The sequence below is a fragment of the Dichomitus squalens genome (assembly GCF_000275845.1).
Source record: "Dichomitus squalens LYAD-421 SS1 unplaced genomic scaffold DICSQscaffold_24, whole genome shotgun sequence".
Lineage (NCBI taxonomy): Eukaryota > Fungi > Basidiomycota > Agaricomycetes > Polyporales > Polyporaceae > Dichomitus > Dichomitus squalens.
This window is the reverse complement of record NW_006766906.1, coordinates 325,386-352,572: the sequence shown is the minus strand read 5'-3', so window position 1 is coordinate 352,572 and position 27,187 is coordinate 325,386. Positions and strand designations below refer to the sequence as shown.

Genomic DNA, 27,187 nt, shown 5'->3' with positions numbered 1-27,187 from the left:
ATAATAAACTAGGAATGATAGGCTACATATCACATGAGTATAATGGTCTTCCGCTGGGAAGCACGATAGGGAGAGCCGTGGTATTCAGACGCTCAGAATGTTCTTCAAGTACCCTGATGACAGAGTTGCATATCGCTCAGCCACATCACAATGTGCTACCATCAATATCACTATATGTGAAGTACTTAGAAACCTCTATGCATATCTGCTAAATAGATCTCTCCTTACTCAAGTCTGTTTGCAATGTGAGGGAAGGTTCCAATCGCTCATTTTAGCGCTGATTATATTGTTGGGTTCCCACCCTTCTCGGCCAGTGCCATGTTGACCCAAGCTTATAGGTGCCTATGCATTTTGTACAGGGGTATGTATTGTGTATGATCGCGAAATTCTGTCTCGACTGAATGGAAGGTCATTTTTCTGCTATTTTACTATGATTTTCCTCCAAAAAACAGACTCTGCGCACTTCCTATCACTATACCTCCCCAAGCAATCACGCTGATACTACCACCCTACATATCTACGACCTTCAGCTTTCTATCTACCCATCTCCCAATTCTTGTGCCACCCTGTGGCCTCGGTAACGCAGGAGAGCCGCAATTCTGTCGCCTCCTTCGGGCGCTTATCGCACGTGGTGCGCTATTTTATGCGGTCACTGTACCATAAGCTAACTCGGCACCACTAGCACCATTGAAGAACGTGTTTGCTTCTCTGATCTCGCTATCTATCGCAGCACATGGCCTCTCACTCATCATCACCTCAACCTCTTGAACATTTTGCGGTTTATGTGTAGTCTATGTCGTCCATGTGCATCGAACGTCTTAGGACCAGGGAGCCTCGTGCAGTACGGCCCGCCTGTTCCGACGGCCTCCAAACTCGACTCGCAAAGTGAATAATTTCACAAATACTGTCCTTGGAGCGTCGTCCCCCACTGCTTTTGTTCTTGTGCATGTTAATAGATGGCTAGTTTCTGTAGAGATATAAGTACTCACCAGGATCGCGCGAGTACGTGTGGCGAGATCATCTAAGAGCAGGTAGGTGACTACCAGGAACTCGGGCTCGTCTTCAGTTGGCTACCAAACCATGTACGTAGGTCTCCGACCCTTACGGTTCGTTCTTTGTCTAAACATATTGCTAGAAACCGGCGGTGGGTGTGATAGAACGCATCACCGAACCGAAGCGGGTGTTCCTGTAGTCGGCCGCGCCGACTCGTTGGACCAGCGTGAGCGCTTAATGAGTCGCGTGTCACGTGTCACGTGTTCCGGGGAAGCATCAACGCGTCTTGTCAGCGGTCTCGGCCTCGCGTCTCTCGTTGCCACTCCGACCTCCCACCTCCTCACTCCTACCTCTCGTATTGCGCTCTCGCATTGCGCCAGGATGGGTGTCAAAGCAAAGCCTAACGCGTCCGTATCCAAAGGTGTCTCTGCTTCCAGGAGGAACAGCAAGAGCTCGAAGTACTTCGGGAAGAACGGGAAGAAGACGGAGGGGGACGAAGACGAGGAACCGTCGGAATCGAGCTCGGAGGCAGACGGAGAGGACGATTTCGAGGACGCATCGGAAGTCGAGTCTCTAGACAGTGACGCTCTCGACGAGGAGGACGAGAACGAGTTCGAGCCTTCGGGACGGAGCGGGACGAAGCGGAAACGTGCCGCGTCGTCTCCGAAGAAGAGCGCGTCGAAGAAGACCGGGAGAACCAAGGCAGGTGCGAAAGCTTCACCAAAGAAGAAGGGAGCTATCTCCGCGCGGAAGAAGCGGAAGACAGCGGAGGAGAGCGAGGATGAGGAGAGTGAGTTGGAGTTGGAGGAGGGGCAACAGGTCGTCGGGGTTGTCGTGCAAGCCCCGAAGACCGGCAGAGGTGCGTCCTCTGCGTCTAATCTCATACGAGTCGGAAAGGAATGCATATGTTGAGGACATATCTCCAGTTCCACCTGGGCAAATATCCCAAAACACTCTCGATTTCCTGTCTGAGCTGAAGAAACCAGAATGTAATGATCGGGAATGGTGAGTGTTCAGTTACAGATCGCAACCAAGTTGGACGTCTGAAAATCTTTCACATCGCAGGTTCAAGCTTCACGGTCAGTACTTGTGAGCTGAGACTCCTCGCGTGGACTAATCCTCCGGCGACTACGACTACAGAGCCCGTTTACCGCGTAGCAGAGAAAGAGTGGAAGGATTTTGTCGAGCATTTCACAGACGTGCTCGTCGACGTCGACCCTCAGATTCCACATCTTCCGCCGAAGGATGTCATTCACAGGATATACCGTGATGTTAGACGTCAACGCTGATCGACATCACTTGCGACTGTCTTGTCTGACTCCCATGTCGCCGCAGGTACGATTTAGCAACGACAAGACACCGTATAAGACTGGCTTCTCCGCGAGCTTTTCACGAAGCGGACGTAAGGGTATATTTGCCCATTGTGAGTAGCCAGCACTTACTGCTCTCTGACTGCTGGTACTCACGAGAGGTCGGCTTCAGATTTCATGTGGGTCTTCAACTAGAGCGGACGTTCAGGATGATACTAATTCTCTTGCGTGCGCCTGTGTACTTGCCACAACCACAGAGCAGGTGAGTGCGGCCACAGTCATAGGAACGAGCAGACCTGATCCTTCGTCTAGTCCAGCCAAATGGAGAGAGCCTCATGGCCGCCGGATCCTGGTGTCCCGGTCGAAACGAGCTCGCAACAATGCGGTATGCGGTTCCGCTCTCCCGCCATGTATTATCATCCTGAGTAACACGCGACTCACTCTGCTAGAGCCAACCTCCAACGTTCATCGCGACGTTTCCGCGAGATCATCTCCGCCCCCGAGTTCGAGGCGCTCTTCGGGCCTGCGAAGCCGCACCCGAAAGGCAAGCGCCAGAATATCTTTGGAGGAGAGGACGAGCTCAAGGTCGCGCCTAAAGGCGTCGACAAGACACACACGTGCGTTGTCCCTTGTTCTTCGTCGTGGTGTTCTTGAGGTTGTGCTGACTCCGACCGACAGGGATATCGATATCTTGAAGTGCCGCTCGTTTGCGGTCGTATTCAAGTCTGTACAGGGTCTCCTGGTAGCACGAGAAATTCAGCCGCTGACTGATGCATCACCCCTATAGGTTCACGGACAAGCAGGTGCTGTCGCCTGACTTCAAGGATGAGCTCGCAAGCGTCGCGAAGGTTATGCGGCCGTTCGTGCATTGGTGCGTAGCTCGAAGTCTTGATTGTCGGTGCCTGAGTTGACTTTGCGATGTGGGTTGCCAGTCTGAACGACCTCATGACTTTGCAGGACGCCGGTAGCAGCGACGAGGATGATCAAGGGGCCGACGAGGACCATTCGGATGCAGGCGATGCCGAGGATGACTAAAATGTTCCTTGTTGCCTGGCCGGTTCCTTGCCTTTCAGGTTTCGAAGGTCGACCGGAGGCATGTAACGAGGGTGACGCATCTCGGATGAATTCCCAACCAGATACGATTATTTTGTTCGCAGCTCATTCTCTCCTTCATGGGCTGGATTTCTCGGTTGATCATTCGCTTGCTTGTCATCCTATTGTTCTCGCTTCATGGCATATTGTAGATTGTGACCCACCCCTGGTCATAGCTTCATCGAGTACAACTTTCTCCTATGTTGGACTAGATTATGTATGTATTATTGGATATGGATACAGGCCTTCCGATTTGGCGGACAAGGCCAACGTGACGAATTAATCCGTGAAGTCACAGATAATCCCCTCTCAGTTGAATATCCGTTCCCTCCGCTCCAAGCACGACCACCTCGTGTCATCTGCAGCGAAGCAGCAACGTAGCCCAAAACGCAAGACGAGTCAGCCTCTGCGGGACAACACGCAGAGGGATGAAGACGGCAAAGACGTACCGAACGACCGCTCAGGGTCGCACCCACACTTCCCGCGTGTCCACGCGCCGTCGCGCTGCGGACAGTGCGTGAACGGCCGGTGCTCGTGCCCGATGTCGTCGAAGAAGTGGATCTTGTCCTTGCTCTGGAAGAGCGCCGCCGCGATGCTATGTACCGGCGCGTCGCCCCAGCGCTGCAACGCGATGTGGTCAGCTGCAGACGGGCGACAGGATGCACGGGCGGGTGACGGCGTTCCGTACCTCGTAGTAGAAGCCGCCGGTGGAGTCGAGGTGCTCGAAGTACTGGATGTATGCTTCTCCTCGCCAGAAGTCCATGTCCGCGATCTGGAAGTTGCTCCAGACTGTTAGACGTCACATCAATGGCCAACCGCGACGGTGGTCGCCTGCTAAGCAACAAGACGCGTACAGATGAGACTTACAGTGGCAAAGATTGTACGAGTCGCCGTTGTCGTAGGACAGATAGCTCATGGAGTTGTCCTGCGGGATGTGCTCAGGATGCCCGGCGATGAACTCTTTGGTCGCGGCCCAGAGCGTCGGGATTGTCTGGACGTACTCCTCCAGAGTGACCGTGTAACCTGTGAGCGGACGCTCGTCCGGAAACGCAGATGGTTCTCATGATGGGAGCACACACCATAGGTCTTGTTATGCTCCTCCATGTACCGAAAAGGGTCGTAATCGATGTGGCAGTGGAACTGGACATCAGGCCTTCACGCAGAGCGTGAGTTGCGCCGAGATGGGAGGGGGAGCTGCAGGGGGAACTCACTCGACTCGCCAATACCACTTGTACTCTTGCAGAAGCGAATGCCGGAAGAAAAACTACCCCGGATGTCAACATATACGCGCATATATCGAGGCAGATCGGCGAAACGTACGCCAGAGTTGAACCGACACATGTTCCGGTACGATACGCTGCCCCCGTAGATGATGTTCTGGCTGACCATCTCATCTCGGCTGGCCTGAGCCTTCTCCTCGTCGATCCAGTCGGGCTGGAACCAGTGCTCCTGCGGGATCTGACCGAACTTTGCTTCACCGCTGATGACGTTACTGACGCGCCTATGAATAAAGAAATTGATGAGCTCTACTCCATAACTTAACATTACGACCACCAAGACTCGGAGCTCGCCCATTAGACTCATAGCAGACACGCACCGTTTGAACTCCTCGGAAAACGGCTCCTCATTCAAGAACACCCACGGATACCCAACATTGCGGTTCAGCTTGTCCTCTAGCTGTGTTACGCTCTGGACGGCGCTATCGACGTCGCTGTTCCGCGCAAGCATAAGGATCGTCGCGTTCGCCTTGGGTTGGGTCATAAGGGCAGCCTCGGATAATGATTGGTCAGGATCCATGACCCCGTCTCCGTAGTCGCTCACCGCGACCTGGGCAGGTAGGTGGACTCGGAACCCCAGGAGAGATGCAGGTTCATGTTTCGAAGGGACGTAACGCGGCCATAATCTTCGTGAGTATAGCTGAATATGGAATGAAGCGTGATCTGGGAGGGGGCAGAAGGCTTCAACATATGTGAGAAGAATGTCAAGAAATGGGGACAAGTACGCCAATGAACATAGCGAGTAATATTCGGCGTGTGGCCGTGTTGGCTTTAAGGGCCATGATCGCTGGTGGGATGGTTTGATGGGTGGCTCTAGCTGAGGCTACGCACAGCGGCAGCAGCAGGAAGTCGAAGGAAGAGTCGAAGGAAGTAAGGAGCGGACTTGTCTCGTATGTAGTTAGAGGAATGCTTGAATGAAGGAAAGAACGAGTTGGCCCATACAGGGCTCACCACGGGACCCGAGCGACAGTCCGACCTGCAAGCGAGAACCTACCGGCTTCTCGACGGATCTGGAGCATATGCCTGGATATAACCAAGGCCTTGGTACGTTTGTTAGTCTCTGGAGTCCTCACCGCTGATCATGAGGCATCCCCGTGCTCGTCGGACAACGCTGGCACCTTGCATGATCCAGCTTGGGACTCTAGTGCGATTCGAAACGCCGTGTGAACGAGCGTACCGATTAAAGACGCAAAGGCAAGTCTCCGATTCGAACGACACAATCTGGCAAAGAAGTCTTGAGATGTTAGATATGGGTGAGGAGTTCTCGACACACGCTGGGACTGCCGCAGCCATGGTCAGACGCCAACCACCCAGTAGCAATCGTCGGCAAGGCTGTCACTGGCAGACCAGTGTGATTCGAATGACACAGTACCGCCTCAGCACGAGGATAGAACACAAGTGCTTGAATAACAAAAAGGCAGTTCGCGGCGCACAGGATGCTCTGATGGGATAATCAGCCAGTATAGAGGAGGACAACACAAACAGCCGACTTTGCTGAGCCTGGAAACCAGCAACCCTGTCACAAGATCACTACGCCAACTGTCACATCATTCCCACCATCGTCACACACGAGGAGTCCGAGGAATCTTTGGAGTTGCCGCTGATCAGATCTACATAGACCTGAAGCCCTCCGTATTCGAGGATGATATTCATGGCGAAGTTTAGTTACAACCCAGGTATCATGTCGATTCGAGCTATAGGCGAGTATGGCGGCGAATCCTGCCTATCGCATAGCTACTCTGCACAACTCCGAGGACTCCGGGTTACCGACGCATATCAGAGACACCACTGGACCCAAGAAAGTGCAAGCCATGGAGTTCGGAGGGATGTACGATTGATTGACTTGTCAGACGGCATGCCAAACAGCTGTGCGGATCTGGAAAGAGAGACCAATCATTCAGATACTTAGAAATGTGCTCTACCCTACTTCGTCCCCGGCACATGTCTCCCGGATCTGCGGACAAGATCAATGTGTCCAACCTGGTGCTCAACTAGCAACCGAGATACTCCTCACTCGAATATCCGCTCCCATCGCTTCAGACACGACCACCCCTCGTAGTCTGCGTGAGAACACGTTATCGTTTCAGTCGCTCATGCTACGTACGATATACAGATTACAGCAGCAAGACGTACCGAAGCTCTTCTCGGGGTTACAGCTGCACTTGCCGCGCGCCCACGCGCCGTCGTCGTGCGGGCAGTGCGTGAAGGGGGCATGCCCGTATCCGATATCGTCGAAGAAATGGATCTTGTCCTTGCCCTGGAAGAGTCCCGCCGCGATGCTGTGTACGGGTGCATCGCCCCAGCGCTGCAATGTCCGTGGAGGTAGGGGAAGGGGGAACCACAAGAAATTGGGGATCAGCCGGACGTTGTCCGTACGAGCACTTGCGCACCTCATAGTAAAAACCGCCTTTCGAGTCCAGGTGCTCGAAGTACTTCATGTAAGCTTCGCCTCGCCAGAAGTCCATGTCTGCGATCTCAAAGTTGCTCCAGACTGTATGCCATGTCACCGCAGTCAGGTCGAGCGGGAGCAGCACGAAGACGACGTACAGTGACAGTTATTGTACGAGTCGCCATTGTTCTCGGACAGGTAGCCCATTGAGTTACCGTGCGCGACGTATTCGGGATGCTCTGCAGTGAACTCTTTCGTCGCGTCCCAGAGCGTCGGGATGGTCTCTACGTACTCGGGCAGCGTGATCGTGAAGCCTGCCCAACAGCTATTTATGGCGCGTTCCGAGGGCGGTCGTCTTAGGGATACGCACCGTAAGTCTTGTTATGCGTCTCCATGTACTGGAAAGGGTCGTAGTCGATGTGGCAGGGGAAAGTGACGTCCGGTCTTCAGAAAGATGATCAGCTGCCAAACATTCTCCGCCGTAGAGACACAGAGCAAACTCACTCAACGCGCCAATACCACTTGTACTCCTGCAAGAGCGGATGCAGGAAGAAGAACTGGCGTCCCATGTCAACATGTATGCGCATATATCGAGGCGCAACTACACGACGTACACCAGAGTTGAATCGACACATGTTCCGGTAAGAGACGCTACCTCCATAAATGACGTTTTTGCTGACCAGTTCGTCGCGGCTGGCTTTGGCATACTCTTCATCAATCCAGTCGGGCTGGAACCAGTGCTCCCGCGGGATTTGGCCAAACTTCACTTCACCACTGACGACATTGCCGATGCGCCTATCACCAAAAGTATCAGCGGACCGTGCCAAGGCCAGTGATCCAGACATAGCATCGCAGAAGACGCTAGCTCAGGACGCCTGATGGTCTCGAACGACGGGACCCTGCCAATGTGGAGCGGCACGGACGAAGCTCGTGCTAAGGACGGAGATAGGGCGACGGAGACGCACAATTTGAACTCGTCCGAGAAAGGCTCCTCATTCAGGAACACCCACGGATACCTAAACTTGCTGTTGAACTTGTCCTCCAGCCGCATCGCACTGCGCACTGCGCTGTCGACGTCACCGTTCCGCGCGAGCATGAGAATCGTCGCGTTCGCCTTGTGCTGGGCCATTAGGGCAGCCTCGTGTTGGTCGGTGGGTGTCCCTACCCCTTGCTCGTGGTCGTTCATTGCAACAGGGGTCTGGTAGCCGGACTGGGAACCCCAGGAGAGGTCTAGTTTCATGTTTTGGAGGGATGTGACGCGGCCATACTCCTCGTGTGTGTAGCTGAGGATAGAGTGAATCGTAATCTGAGAAGAGTCAGGAACTTGTGGGACAGCTGCATGCTACAGGGTATAGAGACACGTACGCCAATGAACGCTATGAGTAATACCCGGCGGGTGTTTGAGTTGAACTTGAGAGTCATGGTTGCTGGTTTCCCTAGGGGGACGAACCAATGTGAGGCTTTAGCCGAAGATGTACAGCGGCAGCGACCTCGTTGAAGAACCAAAGAGTGGAAGGAAGTAGTATGTAGGTATACAAGTAAGTGGATGAGGAACAGAACAAGTTGGACGATTGTGACTCCATGGGGCTCACCGCGGCACCCGAGCAACAGTCCGAGAGGCAAGCGAGCAGAAGCATATACGGACATACCTACGCACAGAATATTCGGGGGGTCCCTGATTTCTTCTAGCTCAGTTGCACGACTATCGGTGTTAGACGACAAATGTCGTCATCATAGAGTTGGGCAGGAAGTCGATGAGTGAACATCTGCAGTACCGGAGATGCGACGACTGCTCGAGACTCCGGATCCCAGCCGCGTTCCAAGAGCACGCCGTTGAAGCCATGAAGGGGGTCAAATCGGGCAGCACTACAACGTCGGGAGGGCATGGCATTGGAAGCGGAATCAAACGAGTCAAGGGGTAGCCCACCGCAGTACATTGAGAACAACCCTGTCGAACAGCGTGGCAGCGATAGACTGTCCATTGCTGCCATGCTGGGCCGTGCAAGCTCAGCTGCAGACATAGATGAGTCGGAGTCATGACGGACAACAGCACCGCCACCCACTCCGGATCACATTCGCTACCGAGGATCCTACGGCCCCGTCGCCCATAGTCCAAGGCAAGCTCGGGAAGATCAGCTTGACGAGGACCTGCCATTCTATCTTTGGTTTTGACTCTGCAGCACGAGTCATGGGCATGACGCTGGGAGAACCCTGCGAAGAACCTGTAGCTACACGACGCCACACCTGCACAGAACAAATGCCAAACAGACAGCCATTCGTGTCCGCGAAGACTCAGACTGAGTCATGGACGCTGGGGGGAGGAAGCACCATATATGAGCCCCAACGTTGCTTGAGGACAACCAACATACCCACCTCGGGAATCGCCCCCCGATACCGCCAACTGGGCACCCACGTATCAGCAGTATACCAAAATGCCACGCAGCAAGAAGACCGAGACCGTCGTCGTGCGTCCCATCAAGCGCGGCGCAGACAGCCCGAGGAAGACCGTCCTCGCCCCGCTCAAGGAGCTGAACCGCCATGCGCCTCTGGTAAGCTCGCCCATCTGCGCGCCGCGCCTCTCCACATTACCCCTACCACCCGGGACACCGCTTCCCCCGCCTCCCCCAGGTCCTCCCATTCTCTCCCCCCTCCCACATATGCCCGCGCTCCAGTTCCCGACGATGGGAACCTCCGCTGACGTCGCTGCGCGACCTGTCCAGCACGAACTGGCACCCATATTCATCAACAACGATCCCAGACCCTGGCATAGGCAGAGCAGATCGCCTCCCAAGCAGTCGCGGTGGCGTTCGATGCCCTCAACCCGCACTGTCGGGCGTACTATCGGCAACGAGTGGGTATCAGCCGACTACGTCTGCGGGACGGCAATCGAGCCCGAGTGGGGTTATGAGGCCGACGCACAAGAGGAGCGGGAGCGTGAGTGGTGCGAAGAGCGCCAGCACCCGGCAGACGAGGAGGGAGGGCGGGCACGAGCTGAAGTGCACATCATGGACATTGCGAAGCCAGCTAAACGGCGAGGTGCGAGCCTACTGTTCCGCGGGTGACCTTGGGAGGACACTGACCGGAGGAATCTTGCGCTCTTAGGACCCGCGAAGGACTACGAGGTCGTCCAGACAGTGCATAGAGTAATCGCGCTGGATGATGACGGTTGGGAGCAATGGGATATAGAGTCGGTAGACGAGATGGAGAGTGAGGATTGGGAGACACTCGAGGATGAGGCGTACAATCGGGCGTCGTACGCCACGATCCTGCAACAAACGGCTGGCTAAACAAGTGAGCGTTGTTGAGTAGATGTAGAGCAAGTATACGGTAGCACTGCGCGTGCTATTCGCAGATTTTGCAGGAGTGAACCTTGAAGTGTTATCTTCGAGCGCATGAACCATTACGCCATATCTCAATCACCAGGTCCAGAGTCTTCGTAACGTATCGCACGAGTATGTCTGCAATGACCAGGTCCCAGATGACTGTCAATTGACCGATGCTCGCGCTGTCATAGCACTCACTGAGGCTTCGTTGGAGAGCATTCGAACCCCCTCCGCGGTTTCCCCTGACGCCCTATGGGCGTACCGCCTGCTTACTTTCGCGCAAAGCACGCCAGACATCACAGGGCGCCGCAACACAGCCCCACGTCATCAAAATGAGTTATTGAAGAACCAAACGCACCAAAATTTCACGAATGCTAGACAGAAGGACGAAGAGTTCTTCCGAGCAAACAGCGCCTTGCCAAGGAACATCTAGCATTGAAGCTGGTCGGCGTTATCAAGCGATGAGCTAGAAGTATCAGACACTGGAAGGGCTCCTTCTACGAGAATGTTGGTACGTACAGTCTGCGCAATTTGCGGACAATCCCCGGAGCTTGGGTACCTGACTCAGACAAGCCTCATACCATAGTCTCTGGATCACCGCGCAGGAGATAAGGGTAAACAGAGTTTGAGATAGCAGGACAGCGACGAGTACAAGCCGGTCGTGAAGCGGGTTTGTCGTCACATTCAACGGGAAAGGCAGACAGGCATGGGTAAATGAGAAACCTATTATGCTTGCGCGACCTCTTTCTGCTCCCGGTACTGCCTTGCCCACTGAAAGAATCTCAGTCGCACCCAGTCCCAAGGGACAGTCATCAATTTACGCACCTTCATAGAGGGGATGGCTCGAGATGGTTCAACCAGTCTCCGCTAAATGCGCATGCGATTTGTGTCATCCCCTGCAACAGATTGTAGCACAGAGACGGAAAGGAGCATACCTCTTTGTCAGCGCTAACGGTGAAAACACCGTAAGCAACAGTGAGGATGCCAGCGAACGCAATCGCAGTGTTGGATTTCCAGTTTGAAGGCCTAGTCCACCATCCACCTGGAGGGTAGATGACGATTAAGCCGCAGCATGACACGCAGCAGACGAGAGCTAGCCTGCTGGACGGAGGCATGGTAGACATGGACACGTACCAGCTGGCGACCAAACCGCTTTCGGATACGGATATCTCGCTCCTCCGCCCTAAGATGACCAGCTGAGTCCCCCTTGATCGAGCCTCCGCTGATGAAAAGGGAGACATACCATGTCGAGGAGAGTGAGTGATGGTAGAACGAAAGGTTGTGTGGTCCGGGCGCGACCGTGTGGAGCACGTGTTTGGCAGCGCCGGCTACCTGCCCGGTGTCGAGCGCGACTCGAAACTCGACAGCTCTGGGTCCCCGCTGTCCACCTCCTGCTTGTATGGTACTACTACATCGTTATGCTTTATGCCCTCGGAAACTACTTTCATGAGCGGCGGCGCGGTCTCACCAAGGCGGCGGGGTTCGTAGGTGGCGCGTACATGGTGGGCCGCTATGTCTCCCATCGACTGGACGACGTTCGGAATTCCATCCTGCAGGAGAGGGCCGCCCGAGAAAAGTGAGTATATTTCATGGCTCGGTTTGCCTTTGTCTGAGAGTCTTCGCCGCTACAGTCTTCGCAGGAGATTTGAGCAGAACCAACAGGACATCTCCTTCACCATCATGGCTCTCCTGCCTACCATTGGAACACACATTCTAGAAGGCATGGATGTGGAACGCGTAATCCAAGAGCTGCAGTCCTTTTCCAAGGCACCAAAAACACGGATAGAGCTGCAACATCCTACGGCACCGTCAGAGTCGAGCGTTGCTTCCAGTGTCGAAAACATCCGTGCTGCCGAATCAGACGTGCGCTCCGACAATGGTTCCGTCTCTGTAATTTCTTCTATGGATGGCGTCCCCACAGAGCTGTCGGCCTCATCTACAAGCTGGGTCGACCACTTCTCCTCCCAGGAGTCTTCGCAGGTATATCCCCGTTCAGCGGAAGGCGGCGTATCTGCGACGTCAAGTCCCCGAGTGGATCTTTCGGACTCCATACTCTCAACAAGTTCTGTGTCGGGTTCGTCTGCTCCCGAACCTATTGCATCCAATGTGCGTAGGGTACCCATGTCGCAATGAATTCGTGGCGTCTGACCAGGTCACAGACCCAACATCCCGATGCGCTCGGCTCTAACACCAGGAGTAAAGCTGAGCTATGGAAGGAGGTCAAGATACTCAGTACGTGTCATCCAGGTGTGCTGCAGGCTGACATGTGTTCATCAACTATCAGCGTTTACGCGGGCGTTGACCGTGGTCTACTCCCTAACCCTCCTGTCCCTCTTCACCCACATCCAGCTGAGCATCCTTGGACGCTCCAAGTATATACAGTCGATGGTTCAGCAGGAGCGCGACGAACGTGTTCGCGAGCAGTTGGAGTACAGTACATCTGTGTACTCATTGTTTTGGGGAGACAAGAGTCTAGAAGACCCAGATACAGACGAGCTCGAAGAGTCCGAGAATGTGAGCGAGGAGACAGAGCGCAAGTATCTCACGCTGAGCTGGTGGATCCTCCATGTTGGCTGGAAGGATGTTGGAGAGCGCGTGCGAAGAGGCGTCGAAGAGGTGTTTGAAGGGTACGTTGTAGCCCATAGTGCCGATCTTGCGCATGCCTCTGACCAAGCTGAGTCACAGTGTCTCGTTGAAAACCAAGTTGTCTTCTGCAGACCTCCACAGATTGATATGTGACGTCCGACGTCGAGTGGAGTACGAGGTGACGTTCGAGGGCAAGGAACGTCGAATCAAGTATGTCCTCTCGCTCCTTGGCCGGGCCTGGGCCGCCACAGTGTTAATCTTTCGCCTGTTCATCATACCATGTTCTTTTTCCACAGCTTCATGTCGACGCTTCTTCCACCTACCTCCGAAACACTTCAACATGTGCTCACGCAGGGTGGGATTCCCGCGTGGGTCGCGACTGCACACGATCCAACCTTCGACGCCTTCCTATCGGAAACCCGCACCCACGTCGCGTCGGGTTCCTTCGAGCACGTGCTAGAGGTATGCCTCGACAGGGCAACGGAGGTCCTGTTCCGTGGTGTAGAGAAGCATGTCTTCGGTTCGTACCAGGAGCAAGACGACCTCACCCTCGTCGGCGGACAGGAGCCCCGCGAGCGGCTCGCCGCGATGCTCCCGGGGTTGGCGAGATGGTGTCACTTGGCGCTGGAAGGTCTACCCAACGAGCTAGTGGACGTGAGTCTTGTCTTCTCTGCTCGCAAGGCAAAATTATGTGAATAACAATCCGTTTAGGGTCTTGGGGAGGCAAGGGAAGTTGCGGCGCTTTCAGCAATTATTTATAGTAGTTATGAGGATCGCTTTCGATAATTCTTATCAACCGCTCAGCTCCGTTCTATAAGCAGGACATCCGGCAAACTTTCCCGCTTGCCGAACACACCGCGGATCATACTTGAGGTCAGGCAAGGCATGCATCAGCTGGTCTTCCCGCGGGCTCCGTCCGGTCCATGCCACAATTGTGGCCACGGAGAGTCTTTTCACCCTCTTCCAGCTTCCCGCCCTCTATCGTACAACCGTTCCGACCTTCTGAATTCCTTCCACGCGATGGCTGCGCACCTTATGGTCGATCTGTCGTTGAATCTATGAGGCGTGTCGTGTAAAACCTTATATGAATCGCCACTGGCTCAAAGGCACGTCCGTTTCCCCTTGGTACGTACATCATTGTCAATGTGGACCCACTATCTATTTCATGCTCACCGGTATCTCGCCTCTGGGAACCCGTACACCAAGAATAGCTATTGGAGGTCTCCTCGTTCAACCTCGTCGTCAAGCTTCGGAGCTCTATCGCGTCGTCAGTGATAATCAGTGGTTCTGTGCGTCCGCTGATAGAAATCGTGAGTGCCGTGTACGTCAATATCGTCTTTTGGTCGTCGACGATCCTGGTAGCTTCTTATTCTACTACGCCTCTTGCGACTTCCTAGAGGGTGTTCAAGGGACTCATGCTTAGGTTCAAGGGACTACCCCTACGGCCCAAATACGTGCAGGCTAGGCCGCTGACGTCGGCAAGAGTATCCGGAGTTGCTACCCAGACACCCCGCGATGCTCGGCTTCCCTACCGCTCTCGCCGCTGAGAAGTCTAGTTCACCGTTCGCGGTACATCCCGCCTTTCGCTCGCACACACGCTCTATCTAGTCGCCTCCCGCGTGTCCTCCGTGAGCACCACCACGCTATTCTCGGCGCGCTGTGCTCCGCGTAGGCTCTCACGACACGCTAACCTTACGCGCCACTGCGTGGATCGCTGTGGACAATTCACCGAGAAAAGTGCGCGCAGAACAGGGCTTCTGTCCAACGCTTATGCTTTCAACATTTCTGGCAGCTATGGTGGCCGTAATGCATCCGAGCGCTCCGGCTCCGATGCCAAATTTGCCTCGTTCGTCAGGTTTGACTGTGCGGAGGCGCATAAGTACTGTATTCGGCTGAGCAAGTGCTTGCGCCACGGCTGCGATGGCAGTTTTGCATTGGAACCAGGAAGTTGACGCAAAAGGGTCTGCATTACGGGGCGCATCGTACTCAGAGGGTCACATTGGGCCTGTTACTGTGAACCTTCAGAGCCATGTGCTCTTGGGACATCGTCACGAACGCTTCGTGATGAAGAATTCGCCGAGTTATATCGACGTTGGGCATCCATACAACGTAATGTTACATATTCAACTTCTTCTAAGCAATCATTGACCTTCGCTATGTGTGCATACCACAACTCACAAATCACAGCGCCGCAAGCTTACCCACATCGACCGCCACACCGTCGCTGTTGAGCGCAGCTTCAATGAAAGCAACATCGACCAGCGTTCCCCTCGGACCGTCCAGCCCATCATCCTTCCCATTCAGCGCCTCCAAGAAGCTCGCAATCTCCAACTGCACGCCTGCCTCCTTCTCTTCGATCACCGCCGTCTGCTCCCCTGTCACCGTCCCCTTCTCGTCGCGCGTCGCGGTTTTGACGGTAATGCGGACGATTCCTGACGCGCGGGTGATCTCCAGCCAACCGTCTTTCCCGGTGACGGAGATGCTGTTGTGCGCGTCCGCCGCGCGGGAGGGGACCGGGCTCCCCCACGATAGCTCAACGATGCCGTGTGCACCATTGGCGGTGCTCACGATCGCGTTGATTGTGTCTTGCGGCGGGAGAATCTCCTTCGCGAGCGATGCGTGCGCGGAGAGCGTCGTGAAAGGGGAGTCGAGGATCAAGCGCAATGCCGCTATGGTATGCTGTCACGGCGAACGCCACGCGAACCCGCGTGCCACAAGGAAGGTCGTCGGCCCGAAAGGCATAGGGCTCTCGGTGAGTCTCAGGCACGCTGAAACGCATGGGAATGCTACTCACGACGCCACCGTCGAGCTACTTGCGCCAATAGGTGCGGGGCCCCGGGCCAGGGGGAAGACCGGTCAGGTACCTGCGTCATGATCAGGGGCTCGGACATACCAGGAATCCGCCTTGATACTATGATGGCGAAGTGCGGTGTACGAGAAACGCGAGTGGCACATGTCGGTCAGCATGCGCCGTCCGGCGAACACAAGAACACAGAACACGATGAGCGCACTCACATCCGGGACGGTGCGCCAAGGGGTGTTGTACCACTTGGAGGTCTCGTCAATCCAGTTGTACGAACGCGCGTTGAAGTACACGATCTTGCCGAGCTTGCCCTCTCGGATAACGCGCCGGGCTGCCTGGAAGCCCGGCTCGGCTTCAAAGTTCTCCGCGACGCGCCATACGAGGCCCTTGGGCTTGTATTTGGTCTCATACTCCTGTATAAGTGCCCGGCCTTTGCTCACGTCAGGCGCTATGGGCTTCTCGCTGAGTACGTGCTTGCCAGCGGCGAGAGCCTTGAGGACGATGGCTGGTTGGACCGTGATGGGTAGGACGACGATGACTGCGTCGATGTCAGACCTGGCGAAGAGTACGTCCAGGGATACAGAGGTGTCTTCGTCGTGGTAGACATCGGGCGGGCTCTGCAGCTTCAGCGCTTCCTGAGCGTCCTTGGCGAAGGCCGATGCGCTTTTGGAAGAGCGCGAATAGACCGCCTTGAGCTCGAACGAGTCGCCCAGTTCTGCGAGGGCTGGCAGATGGGCTGATCGCGCGCAATCGAGAGCGCGGACGAGAGCGTCACAAAACGAGGGGCAGTAGATACGCGCGGGTTAATTCCCGGAGCTATCTCGACTTTGGAAGAGTGGACATCTCACCCTCTTTAGCGAAGATACCAGAGCCCAGGATGGCAAGACCTGTAGCAGGCATGATGGTGATGGAGCTAGAGGTATGGACCAGTATTTCCGCTGAATGGGCGGGAGGGAGGAGCTGGGCGCGCACTGGCGGGTCAGTAGCCTCTCAAACTCCTATCCGATAGATATGGGTTGATGAGATACGGGCTGTTGTTGTACATATGGCGGTCGACCAGAAGCTGGGCGAGGGCCTACCGGAGAAATGTCGGACAGCTAGGATGAGGTGACCAGCATGGGGGCGCCGGCTGTCTCGCCTGCCCTGCCCTTCGGACTGACTTCTGAAGGCGAATGAAGACTCTTGAGGCCGCCGAGATAGCTACTGGACGAACACAATGGGACATGGGAACCCCACGGTCGGATTCTAGGGTGCGACTGCCAGCGTCTGTGCGGGGTAGGTGTGGGTGGTTTGGACAACACCCGTTTGCATCAACAGTCGAGGTAGATCTCGTTCGCTCTGTCTCCTCGATCCTGCTATCTGTGGCACTGCTCCCTGAACATACAGCCTGGTGATTATGCGTACCCTGGCACTCCGGAGCTGTCCCGGAGTATCTAGGGAGCTCAAAAACTCAATTTACTCGCGCAACCGCCCAGAACATGGTGCAGCAGTTCGATGCCTGCGTGCAGCGTTCGAACGATGGCCATTCTTCCTTCGCCAAAGATCCGGTACGGAGCGTGTAATGTTCTGCCAGAATTTCCTTGCACGGGGAAAATGCCAGCTGTTGCCGTTTCCACGCCCGGGATGGAGATGCAAACTCGCACCCGCCGCGCCCCGCGCGTCGAAGGGACTGGGGTTCCCGTCCGGACTATCCTCGGGCCTCCCTTGTCCGGATGTCCCGTCCCAGCCCCCCAGAGGCTATCGGCACTGCTCCCTCTCAGTACTTTAAGAACAAACAAGCTCTTCGCAATCCGCCGCCTTGCCCGTACTTCCTCCAACCAGCATGGCCTCTCACCAGTCCTTGACGGACAAGCTACCCAGCGACTTCCTCTGGGGCTTTGCTACGGGTGCGTCACTTTCTGGCAATATCATGTACACCATTGGACACGCCGCCCCGCCCCCCGCGCGTGCTTCGCTGGCATCGACCTTTCCTAGTCAACTAATAAATTCCTGTCGGATCTAGCGAGTTTTCAGATCGAGGGCTCCACCGACGTCGATGGCCGTGGCAAGTCAATATGGGATGACTTCTCCAAGCTCCCCGGTAAAACTCTGGATGGTAGGGACGGTGACGTCGCTACCGACTCATACAACCGGTGGAAGGAGGACCTTGACCTCCTCACCCAGTATGGCGTGAAATCGTACCGGTGAGCTGCCTGTCTCCTAGGATCAATGTATCACTCTGATGTCGGCGGCTCGTACAGCTTCTCCATCGCCTGGTCCCGTATCATTCCTCTCGGAGGCCGAAACGACCCCGTCAACGAGGCAGGCATACAATTCTACTCAAATTTGATCGACGCGCTCCTCGAACGTGGAATTGTTCCGTTCGTTGTAAGTCCACCGTTCCAATTTCCCTTTCTCGTCGCGCTTCTATTTATCCGCGATTGATCCTCGACCAGACTCTCTACCATTGGGACCTGCCCCAGGCACTGTACGAACGTTACGGCGGATGGCTCAGCAGAGAGATCATCGACGATTATGTCAACTACGCTAAGGTCTGTCGCAGCACCGCTGCTTCTAGCCGCCCATGAGAACTAACCGGTACACCCTCGGTCCACAGATCTGTTTCGAACGATTCGGTGATCGCGTGAAATACTGGTGCGTGCCCGCCCTTCCGTTCTCCGACTTGGCACGTTCTGATCACATGTGGCTCGATGCAGGTTGACGCACAACGAGCCTTGGTGCATCTCCATCCTCGGTCACGGGCGAGGCGTGTTTGCACCTGGACGGTCAAGTGATCGGACGCGTTCACCAGAGGGCGATTCTTCGACGGAACCGTGGATGTACGCTGCGCCACTCTTCTCTTGGTATTCCCGCCGGCTGATTCCCTGCCTTGATGTTATGAAATCCTCACCGTCGCGTCATCTCCTTACGTTTGTCTTGATCATGCCAATGTCGCGCATGCTGCCCGGGTGATCGAACCTCGCGTTGAAATACTTCTAGTGTCGGGCATAACCTGATTCTCGCGCATGCCTACGCGTGCAAGCTATACCGCGAGGAGTTCAAGGCCAAGCAGGGCGGAACCATCGGTATCACTCTCAACGGTGATATGGCGCTCCCGTATGATGACAGCCCGGAGAGTCAGTCGCCCTCTGATACTCGGTTTTGGCCATCGTGATGCTCATGCGACTGTTTTGTGCCCAGACATCACCGCGGCGCAGCATGCACTCGATGTCGCCATCGGTAAGTCCGGATCTCAAATCGCTACTGAATTGCGAGCCCTCACAAGCACGCATGAGCTGATGTTGTGGCCCTCGTGACGATGTCTAACAGGCTGGTTCGCCGTGAGTACTCTCGAGCATCCTGTCAAATGGTCCTTCCGTCGACGTTACCTCCACACCCTACCAATCCTCCCCTTTCCGCGTGTCCTCGCTGCCTACCGATCTCTTGTCCGCCGTTCTCGCCGTCCTCATTTCCCACCGCTTCACCGCCACGATGTACTTATGACTCGCCTATGCAGGACCCGATTTACCTCGGTGATTATCCGGAATTTCTGAAGGAAATGCTTGGCGACCGCCTGCCGCGCTTTACGCCGGAGGAACTCGCCGTCGTGACCGGCTCGTCAGAGTTCTACGGCATGAACACGTATACGACTAATCTCTGCAGTAAGCGAACCTTACTCCCTTCGCTGATTGACGCACTAGCGTCTACTAGCGTAATCTTCGCTCCATGCTCATCCCTTAATCTTCACCGCTGTAGAGGCGGGCGGAGATGACGAGTTCCAGGGTAAAGTCGAGTACACCTTCACTCGACCTGATGGCACGCAGCTTGGGACGCAAGGTGTGTTCACACAGAACCTGAATGAGATCGTGACTTTGATTGTACTTCTACTACCCAGCACACTGCGCGTGGCTGCAAGACTGTGAGCATGATTGCCTTGCGTGTGACGACGGATAGTCACCTCGTTTCCACCGCTAAACGTGTTTGGATACTTTAACAGACCCGGAAGGCTTCCGCCAGCTCCTCAATTACCTTTACAAGGTCTGTCTGCTGCGTAATTTCCCTCAGATGGCTCATCTGACTGTCGTGTGTCGTAGCGGTACTCTAAACCGATATAGTACGTTTTTTCGTACGGCTACTATCTTACCCAGATCTGACCTCTCAAATAGCGTCACCGAGAACGGCTTTGCGGTCAAGGACGAGCATAACATGCCGGTCGAGCAGGCGCTAGCCGATCACGATCGCGTGCAGTATTTCAAGGGCAACACTGCTGTCATTCTCGCCGCGGTGAAGGAAGATGGCGTCGACATCCGGTCATACTTTGCATGGAGTCTCCTCGATAATTTCGAGTGGTGAGCACTCTCTCGTATGCATGCATCTCTAACGCCGCTCACGCTGTTTTTTCCCTTTGAAGGGCTGATGGATACATCACCCGATTCGGTTTGACGTACGTCGACTACGAGACGCAGAAACGGTACCCCAAGGACTCGGCCAAGTTCTACGTTCAGGTGGATCATTTCTTTGGTGTACGAAATTGACAACAAATCTCACGCTCGCATGATCGCTCTTTCAGTGGTTTAAGGAGCATACCGAGGTCGAGGAAGCGCCGCAGCCCGCGGAGGTGCCTCAGCAGCCTCAGTCTGTGGACCTGTCACCTGCGGATGGGGAAGCGAAGCAGGACAGCTCATCTTCGTCGCCGACCGTGGAGGCGGCCGAGCCCACTACCACGGTCAAGCGGGTGGCGAACGGTGACGCCGCTGCGTCAAAGGTATGTGCATGCACTCCTACTATTTTGACTGTTTTCACTCATTTGTACCGCCATCCTTGAACCTTCGCTGTGCAATGCAACTCATGTAGCCGAAGAAAAAGAAAGCCAAGAAGGCGCCATTTGCGCGCATCACGGCTTATATCTCTACTTTCCTCGGTCTCTGAACATAGACAGGACAGTTGTTTCGGCCAGTTGCCTCTCTTCCTTCGCGTACCTCGATATCCGTTATATTGACCCACTCTTCTCTTGAACGTCCGTCCATGTTCTATGCCCATGATGACTACCTATTGTACTCGCATATGTAGCTGGCCGATCGCATTCAATGTACTTGTACCGTGGGGATAACCTCCCGTTTTCATGCTATTTGTGTTGTGCTTTCGGAACGTGACCTCGGAGAGCAAGTCATTCATACGGGCTTCACAAGGATGGCGTGGGTCCCACCTACGAGGATGGGGAAGGCCGTCCTATCTCATCTCCGGGAGTGCCTCGTGTTCTCGGTGTTCGAGTTACTTCGCGCCGACGATAGACGCTGTCTACAAACGCACTTGCCCAGAGCCCCCGTCATCCTGTTCCTACTCGATCCTGCTCCGCTGCCCTCTGCCCGCCACACTGCCTCTGAACGCCTCATCTTGAAGAACATTTTGTCTTGTCTACTGATTCACGATGTCCCAGAAGGGAAATTATCCCGCACCTCCAAAGTACGCTTGCATGCAGCCTTGGAATAGGACAGTCGGAATCACCTCGCGCGGTATGTATCACGCAGGTATCTCAACGACTTCAGCAAGGCCCTTGCGAGTGAAGTTCGTATCCTCCTTGCTGAGGTTGGAAAGCTAAGAGATGAGCGGCGACAACTGCAATAGTACGTTCGATCCCGAGTAATCCTGCAGTTCTGTCGTTCATCCTGTACCGCCTTTCCTCCTGCCTATCGATCATGCACTCTACACGAGCAGCGAGATCGCTGAGCTCATGGCCGTGAAATCCAAGTTTGGTGGTGGAGGCGAGTATAACTCGGAGTGGATGCCCAAGGTGAGCTCCCTTTGTTCCACTCTCTCGCAAAGCGGTCCGATCATACTCGGACGTACGATCTAGCACGAAGAGCCTCCCGCGCCTGCGTCCCCTGCACCACCAACTGCGCCAAGTGTAATTGACGACGGTGCTCCCGCTCGTCCCGCGTGGCGCACAGTGCATCGACGGGAAGAGCGTCGTGCGAAAGCAAAGGCCAAGGCCCTCCCGGCGCCTGCTCCTGCCCCGCCCGCCATTGCCGCAGCTCCGGAGCCCTCAAATCTACCTGCCTGGGCACAGTGGAAGCGTGCGTGTACCATGTTGCTCGTCGTCTTGTTCATGCTCACCCGCCGCTGCTTCAGCTAATCCGTTGTTATCTCCGGCGCCGATCATGGGCACGTCTTCTTCACCTCTGCCCGCTGACGTCCCGATGCCGCGTTCCGGCCTGTTCGGTGCGTCGGCATACACAGTATTGGATTCATCAGCGCATCTCACGTTTTCTGCATGTTCACAACAGGCCCTCCGACGCCGCCACCCAAGTGAGCTTTCGACGCGCGGAAATATATACATTGGGCTCTCGTTGCGATCGATCACTCAGTTTCCACGGTTGGAGTCTTGTTCACCACGGGAAGGATATGTATATCCATGATTCGTATCCTTCTCTCATACTTGATTTATACATTCAGCGCTCTCTCGTTCGGTTCACCTGTAACATCTTGTCTGATAGCATCATACGTCTCTCCATGTTCATGCCAGCTCTTCTATCACGATCTAGTAACGTATCTGCTGTAACATTGATCTGTTTCACAATCACTCACTGAATGACACCCGTCAAGTCAATCGCCTTTCGCATTATCACTCATGTACAGAGCAGGGACGAGTCCATCGATATTTATATCCAATCATTGGGTTATCAATAAGAGGTATTGTACATCTCGGGACTAGAGAGAGGTAGGCTACTGTGTTGGGTCTTGTCATGCTCAATATGATAAGTGAGGTCAGATTGTGTGGTATATGTAAGTCTGGGGGAATGCGAGTTGGTGCTTGATGTGACGGATGCTAGGGAAGGAGCGGCGTGGCTGGTGGTACACGAAAAATCAGTGGTACATGAAACAGTTATTTGGACGGCATGTGATAGCTAGACAGATTGCGATGCGAAAGGCGGGGCGATGAGTGTGACGAGGCCGTTAGCTGGGGAGAAGGGCGCGAGAAGCGAGGCGAATCATGCAACGTCTTGAACCTCGATCTTCACGAAGAGCGTCGAGAACAAATACTGGGAGAGCTGCGCGTCATGCAAAGGAAGATGACGGTATCCTACAGCGCGCACGAAGACATATCAGCAAGATCGCCTTCGATCGGACGAACCAAGAGATGTCGACATACCGGAGTTCAGACTGCCCAGGCTGGCACAGTACACCGCCAGCGGCTCGTCGTCTTCTTTGTCCTCCTGCTTGACAGAGAAGCGGACGAAGACGAGGTCCTTCATGTCGCCTACAAGATCGAACGGCAAGCAGATCTGCTGTTCCCACACCGGATTGAAGCCGTTGTTTTTCACAACCCCCGTTCTGCACGTGACTGTACGAGCAGACGTTGCGGCGACCGTCGAGCCGGCCCTAGGCGGGTCGTATGCTTCCGCGGTGGAATCAGGGAGGAATGGCGAATGAGTCCAGTCGGGGATGTGAATCGAGACCTCGACGAAGGGGTCGATGACGGACTTGTCGATGATCTCGCGTCCAAGCGCATCTTTGGGGCGAGGGAGCTGCTGTGCGGATATGATCTGCGCGAAGGTATAAGATCAACCAGAAATCCGGCATATCGTACAAGGAGGTCAGACTTACAGTGATGTTGAGGAGGTGCTTTGTTCGCTTGGCGAGCAACTGCTTGTCATTAGTGCGCAAGGCAAGCGGCTTGAGCACAAAGCCCGCGCGGCCGTTGCGCTGGAACATAGCATGGTTGATCATGTAGCCTAGATCTACATAGACCATTCAGTAAGCTATACCACAGAATATAAGGCAGCGCCGCCATCGAACATACCGAACGTCTGCCAATTGATCGCGACCAGCTGGCACCCCGCAGACCAGTACCGATGCGGCTCGTAGTTCGTCGAGCCGATGCGGGTGCCCTTCGGGTACGTCCTGACGAGGTGCGTGCGGTTGTGCTTGATCAGGTCCATCATGCCCTGTTTGAGCAGCTTGTTCGCCGTGTTCTCCGAGAGCGAGAAGACGTGCTCCGGCGCGTACTCCTCCTTCTTGTTCAGCCCGCGGCACTTCACGCCGACGGTGTAGACAAGCAGCGAGATGAGCGCCATCGACATCTTTACCTTCGGGGGCTGCGCGGCCGCCGCCGGCTGCGAGGGCGGGGGTGCCTTTGGGGAGCGTACGCGGTTCAGGGCGCCTTTGGCCTTCTTGAACTCCGATTTGAGGTCTAGCGAGGAGAAACGATGAGCGCATGAACGATTCAGCAGTCCGCCTTCAGCCGTACGACGACGTACCCTTGATCAGCTCGACCTCGGTCTCGCGCGCCTTCCGCCACTCCTGCTTCACTTCGTTGGCGAGCTCAGAGTCGGACGCGGACGTGTCCGTGGTGGAGGACTCGGCGTCGACGCTGATCTCCTTCTCCGTGAGGCCCTGCTTCTCGGACACGTACAGGTTCTTCGCCTTGAGCAGCACGCGGCCCCTCAGGTCCTCCGGACTGGGCAGCACCGTGATCTTCGGGCGGTCGTCCGGCGGCGCGAACACGAGCGCGTCGCCGAAGACGTCCTTCATGATCTCCACGAGCTGCTCCTGCTGCGGCACGGAGCAGTGGATCTCCGCGGAGATGATGATGGGGTACGGCGAGGCGACGAAGGCGTACTTGGAGATCGCGGTGCAGATCTCGCGCACGGACACCTTGGACGTGAGCGTGCGGCCGTGGTAGACGACGGGCTGCGTGTCGCCGTCGTAGATGTCCACTGCAGGAAGTCAGTGCTGAGGTCGCAGGGCGGATAGCTGGAGGACGTACACTCGACGCTCCGGCACGAATGAAGCAATGCTCGGATGTAGCCCTCGATGGTGCTCTCGCCGACGAGCTGATGTCCGACAAGGTAGGTATTGTGGGAAGAGGAGATGTAGTATTCAGGAAGTGGCCGGGTCATATCGTGGTAGATTCGACCGTGTTGGTCGGCGAAGGCGGAGTTGTCAGCGGATAGGAGGAAAGCCGTGAAACCGCTCTTGGACATGACAGCGGTCTCGACGGTGAGCGGGGTGAACGTAGAGACCGCGCTCGCGGTTGATGGAGGAGACGCTAGTGTGGGTTGATATGTAGATGCGGTTGGGACGGGGGCGACGGGGGGTAATGGTTGCCCAGAGATGGTAACGGACTGCATGGCGAGGTCCAGGGAAGTCTGGGGTGGGGAACCCGGGACCTTCTCCCCCTGTGGAGGCATGGCATATCGCAAGAACAGTTGCTCGAGTTCTTGGCGGTCGAGCGAAGACTGCAAATCATACCTGTCAGAGAGAGACATCAAACATTATGGGAGACAGTCCCTGTCACCTTTTGCGATGACTGCATAAAGCGCTCGAACGCGGGGAACCTCAGGCTCGAATCGCCATTGGTGATCTTGTTGAAGAGGCGATCCAGCTCCGGTCGAGCCTTGAGGGACTTCACAAAGAGTTTGAAGTCCGCAAAGTCGAGGTAACCGCGGCAGTGAGTGTCTGCTTGCTGTATCCGGACGTCGTTCTCAGAATCGACGTCAAGCAACCAATAGCACCGACAGCACGCACCCTGAACCTCCTGAGCAAGTCCTCCCTCGAAGGATTGATGTTCAGTCGCCTACACAATCGCTCCACGTCGTCGAAGTCCAGCCGCTGGTCCTGCTCCTCATCCGCGCCCTTCCAGAACTGCTTCTCCCAGACAGCCTGGCGCATGTCTGCGTTCCCCAGCCCGCTCATGAGCTGCTGTCGGATTGCGTATAGGCGACGTAGGGTGACATCCCACATGAGGAAGATCTCGCGTGTGGCTGCGATGAGGTGCAGCGTCTTGTACCCGCCATCGAGGACGTAGACGATAGTGAGCCATTTGTCCTCGTACTCCTGCGCGAGCTGGAATTGTGCCCTGTAGTACCGCGCGTCCGCGCCGCATCGAAGTTCCTTGATGTTTTCGATAGGGACTGGGCAGGGAGCGCAATAAGCGACGGGGCTTGGCTTGGCGGGGAAAGAGGGGCGGCGTTGGGAAGAGAACCGTACTCACTGAATCGCAGCTTCTTCGACTCCCAGACTATCTGCCCTTGGTCGGGATCCAGCTTGAAAAAGTACCTCTTCTGCTTCTTCGCCGACACCTTCAACATCGGGACTCCCTGCCGCAACAGTTGGGGGACGGTGGCATCTGTGCCAGACGACAGCTGTGCCACGGGCGGGACCTCCAGGTGGTACTCCTTGTGCAAGAGCTCCGACTCCTTCTGCTGTTGTTCCAAAACAGGAGTTTCTGGTAGCGACGCCATTTTGGAGAGCGGTTGGGGAGGGAGGAAGGGAGAATCGATGAAGGGGCTATCGGCGCTGCTCTCCACCGCGGAGGAACTGTCGGCGGCGTGGACAACGCGTGGCCGCGTGGGGAGGGTCTCGGACTGGGCGCGGCGGTGGCTCTTCCTGCGCTTGACCCAGGTGACGGGCGAGAGCGTGAACGTGGTGCCCCCGGGCGGCATGGCCTGCGAGTGTTCGGACGTCGAGGGCGCGGTGCGCGTGCTTGGCGCTGGCGAAGACGGCGACCGCTTGAAGCTCGCGCGCCGCGCCACTGTGCTCCCGACGTCCTTCACCTGCCCCAACGTCCGTCGGATGGACCCGCCCAGCCTGCTCCCTCCCTCGGTCCTCCGCCGCCGCAGCGGCTGGTATGCGCTATTGGGATCCGACGAGAGGATGGTGTCCGCGATCGCGGGGACTGGCTCGCCCTTCGTGGTCAGCAGATTCCGAGCGCGGTTCAGTCGTCCCGGGGGGTGACGTCCTGAAGATTCCGAAGGAGACATTCCGCAGTACTAGTCGCGTTGTCGCAGCAGGGCCAGTGCACCGAGCGTGAGCGTGCGGGAGGTCAAGGGGCAGCGGCCGTCACAGTGCGTTCCTATAGCAGAGTCATGCACAAAGGCGGGAGCGAGCGGTGCAAGTGCGTAGGTACCGAGAGCGAGCGCGGGACGGATCTGCAGTTCGCGCAGTCGGGCAGCAGCGAGGAGATATATAGCATTTTCGCCACAACTCAGCATCAGCCGTCAAAGGTAGTGCAGTACTAGTCAGTGCGCGCTCGGGCCGCCCTCGCAGGCGTTGTTTGAAATTAGCTTCGACTCCCCCACTTGATGCATCCCTACCGCGACGACTATTGTGGCCCTGCACTGGTCGACACCGCGTGAGAGTCCCTCCCCAGACCGCCTCCGGAGCCGTACACACGTTGCGAAATGGCCGACAGATCCATCATTTGAGCCAGCCAGGCTCGTGCGTATGCAACATTCCAGACCTCGAACATTTAGAAGCCCACCGGCGCCATGAGCCGGTCTATAGCACTCGACATATTCCCGAGGCTATCTTCAGGAATGATCTAATCAACGCTACCACTCTCCGTCATGAGTATTGCGCACTCTGCACGTTCAAGGCAAGTGAACACGTCGGGGAGTAACATTGAGCTCAGCCTCCGAGTCCACGACATGAAA

The 27,187-nt window shown here is 55.7% G+C and overlaps 10 protein-coding genes across 10 annotated transcripts; 5 read left to right on the top strand and 5 right to left on the bottom strand.

Moving 5' to 3' along the window:
* Positions 1–1,374: 1,374 nt before the first annotated feature.
* On the top strand, positions 1,375–3,338 carry DICSQDRAFT_171662 (uncharacterized protein; the record flags this gene model as incomplete). The annotated part of the gene is made up of 10 exons (XM_007367339.1): positions 1,375–1,852; positions 1,920–1,998; positions 2,059–2,072; positions 2,134–2,264; positions 2,329–2,416; positions 2,616–2,688; positions 2,753–2,920; positions 2,982–3,026; positions 3,091–3,174; positions 3,236–3,338. The coding sequence occupies 10 exons, from the start codon at positions 1,375–1,377 to the stop codon at positions 3,336–3,338; spliced, it is 1,263 nt and encodes a 420-aa protein (XP_007367401.1).
* Positions 3,339–3,704: 366 nt separating this feature from the next.
* On the bottom strand, positions 3,705–5,454 carry DICSQDRAFT_148247 (alpha-1,2-mannosyltransferase; the record flags this gene model as incomplete). The annotated part of the gene is made up of 10 exons (XM_007367338.1): positions 3,705–3,754; positions 3,845–4,016; positions 4,084–4,184; positions 4,263–4,418; positions 4,475–4,548; positions 4,607–4,659; positions 4,716–4,896; positions 4,993–5,200; positions 5,248–5,335; positions 5,398–5,454. The coding sequence occupies 10 exons, from the start codon at positions 5,452–5,454 to the stop codon at positions 3,705–3,707; spliced, it is 1,140 nt and encodes a 379-aa protein (XP_007367400.1).
* Positions 5,455–6,682: 1,228 nt separating this feature from the next.
* Positions 6,683–8,483, bottom strand: DICSQDRAFT_64059 (glycosyltransferase family 15 protein; the record flags this gene model as incomplete). The annotated part of the gene is made up of 9 exons (XM_007367337.1): positions 6,683–6,732; positions 6,806–6,977; positions 7,063–7,163; positions 7,220–7,375; positions 7,432–7,505; positions 7,566–7,618; positions 7,676–7,856; positions 8,027–8,367; positions 8,427–8,483. 9 exons carry the CDS (start codon positions 8,481–8,483, stop codon positions 6,683–6,685), a joined length of 1,185 nt encoding a protein of 394 aa, XP_007367399.1.
* Positions 8,484–9,018: 535 nt separating this feature from the next.
* DICSQDRAFT_138149 (uncharacterized protein) lies at positions 9,019–10,474 on the top strand. Its single transcript, XM_007367336.1, has 3 exons — positions 9,019–9,372; positions 9,435–10,097; positions 10,164–10,474. Exons 1-3 carry the CDS (start codon positions 9,366–9,368, stop codon positions 10,346–10,348), a joined length of 855 nt encoding a protein of 284 aa, XP_007367398.1. The 5' UTR covers positions 9,019–9,365; the 3' UTR covers positions 10,349–10,474.
* Positions 10,475–11,110: 636 nt separating this feature from the next.
* DICSQDRAFT_148244 (uncharacterized protein) lies at positions 11,111–11,630 on the bottom strand (the record flags this gene model as incomplete). The annotated part of the gene is made up of 5 exons (XM_007367335.1): positions 11,111–11,155; positions 11,210–11,251; positions 11,320–11,426; positions 11,519–11,567; positions 11,628–11,630. The coding sequence occupies 5 exons, from the start codon at positions 11,628–11,630 to the stop codon at positions 11,111–11,113; spliced, it is 246 nt and encodes an 81-aa protein (XP_007367397.1).
* Positions 11,631–11,802: 172 nt separating this feature from the next.
* Positions 11,803–13,669, top strand: DICSQDRAFT_171658 (uncharacterized protein; the record flags this gene model as incomplete). The annotated part of the gene is made up of 6 exons (XM_007367334.1): positions 11,803–11,960; positions 12,016–12,490; positions 12,544–12,616; positions 12,669–13,011; positions 13,070–13,180; positions 13,267–13,669. The coding sequence occupies 6 exons, from the start codon at positions 11,803–11,805 to the stop codon at positions 13,667–13,669; spliced, it is 1,563 nt and encodes a 520-aa protein (XP_007367396.1).
* Positions 13,670–14,367: 698 nt separating this feature from the next.
* Positions 14,368–16,771, bottom strand: DICSQDRAFT_108284 (oxidoreductase family protein). Its single transcript, XM_007367333.1, has 5 exons — positions 16,622–16,771; positions 15,986–16,509; positions 15,864–15,881; positions 15,765–15,779; positions 14,368–15,649 (listed from the first exon to the last, which is right to left on the bottom strand). The coding sequence occupies exons 1-5, from the start codon at positions 16,671–16,673 to the stop codon at positions 15,152–15,154; spliced, it is 1,107 nt and encodes a 368-aa protein (XP_007367395.1). The 5' UTR covers positions 16,674–16,771; the 3' UTR covers positions 14,368–15,151.
* Positions 16,772–17,595: 824 nt separating this feature from the next.
* DICSQDRAFT_64087 (beta-glucosidase) lies at positions 17,596–20,577 on the top strand (the record flags this gene model as incomplete). Its single annotated transcript, XM_007367332.1, has 17 exons — positions 17,596–17,659; positions 17,776–17,956; positions 18,014–18,140; positions 18,209–18,304; positions 18,370–18,407; positions 18,470–18,592; positions 18,753–18,889; positions 18,954–18,992; positions 19,083–19,093; positions 19,270–19,414; positions 19,509–19,589; positions 19,648–19,671; positions 19,750–19,790; positions 19,847–19,866; positions 19,919–20,101; positions 20,164–20,257; positions 20,323–20,577. The coding sequence occupies 17 exons, from the start codon at positions 17,596–17,598 to the stop codon at positions 20,575–20,577; spliced, it is 1,659 nt and encodes a 552-aa protein (XP_007367394.1).
* Positions 20,578–21,180: 603 nt separating this feature from the next.
* On the top strand, positions 21,181–22,168 carry DICSQDRAFT_64052 (uncharacterized protein; the record flags this gene model as incomplete). The annotated part of the gene is made up of 5 exons (XM_007367331.1): positions 21,181–21,215; positions 21,281–21,376; positions 21,468–21,543; positions 21,607–21,826; positions 21,882–22,168. 5 exons carry the CDS (start codon positions 21,181–21,183, stop codon positions 22,166–22,168), a joined length of 714 nt encoding a protein of 237 aa, XP_007367393.1.
* Positions 22,169–22,741: 573 nt separating this feature from the next.
* On the bottom strand, positions 22,742–25,996 carry DICSQDRAFT_64218 (PLC-like phosphodiesterase; the record flags this gene model as incomplete). Its single annotated transcript, XM_007367330.1, has 9 exons — positions 22,742–22,833; positions 22,903–23,296; positions 23,358–23,491; positions 23,554–23,943; positions 24,011–24,469; positions 24,520–24,991; positions 25,051–25,218; positions 25,281–25,666; positions 25,747–25,996. The coding sequence occupies 9 exons, from the start codon at positions 25,994–25,996 to the stop codon at positions 22,742–22,744; spliced, it is 2,745 nt and encodes a 914-aa protein (XP_007367392.1).
* Positions 25,997–27,187: the final 1,191 nt, after the last annotated feature.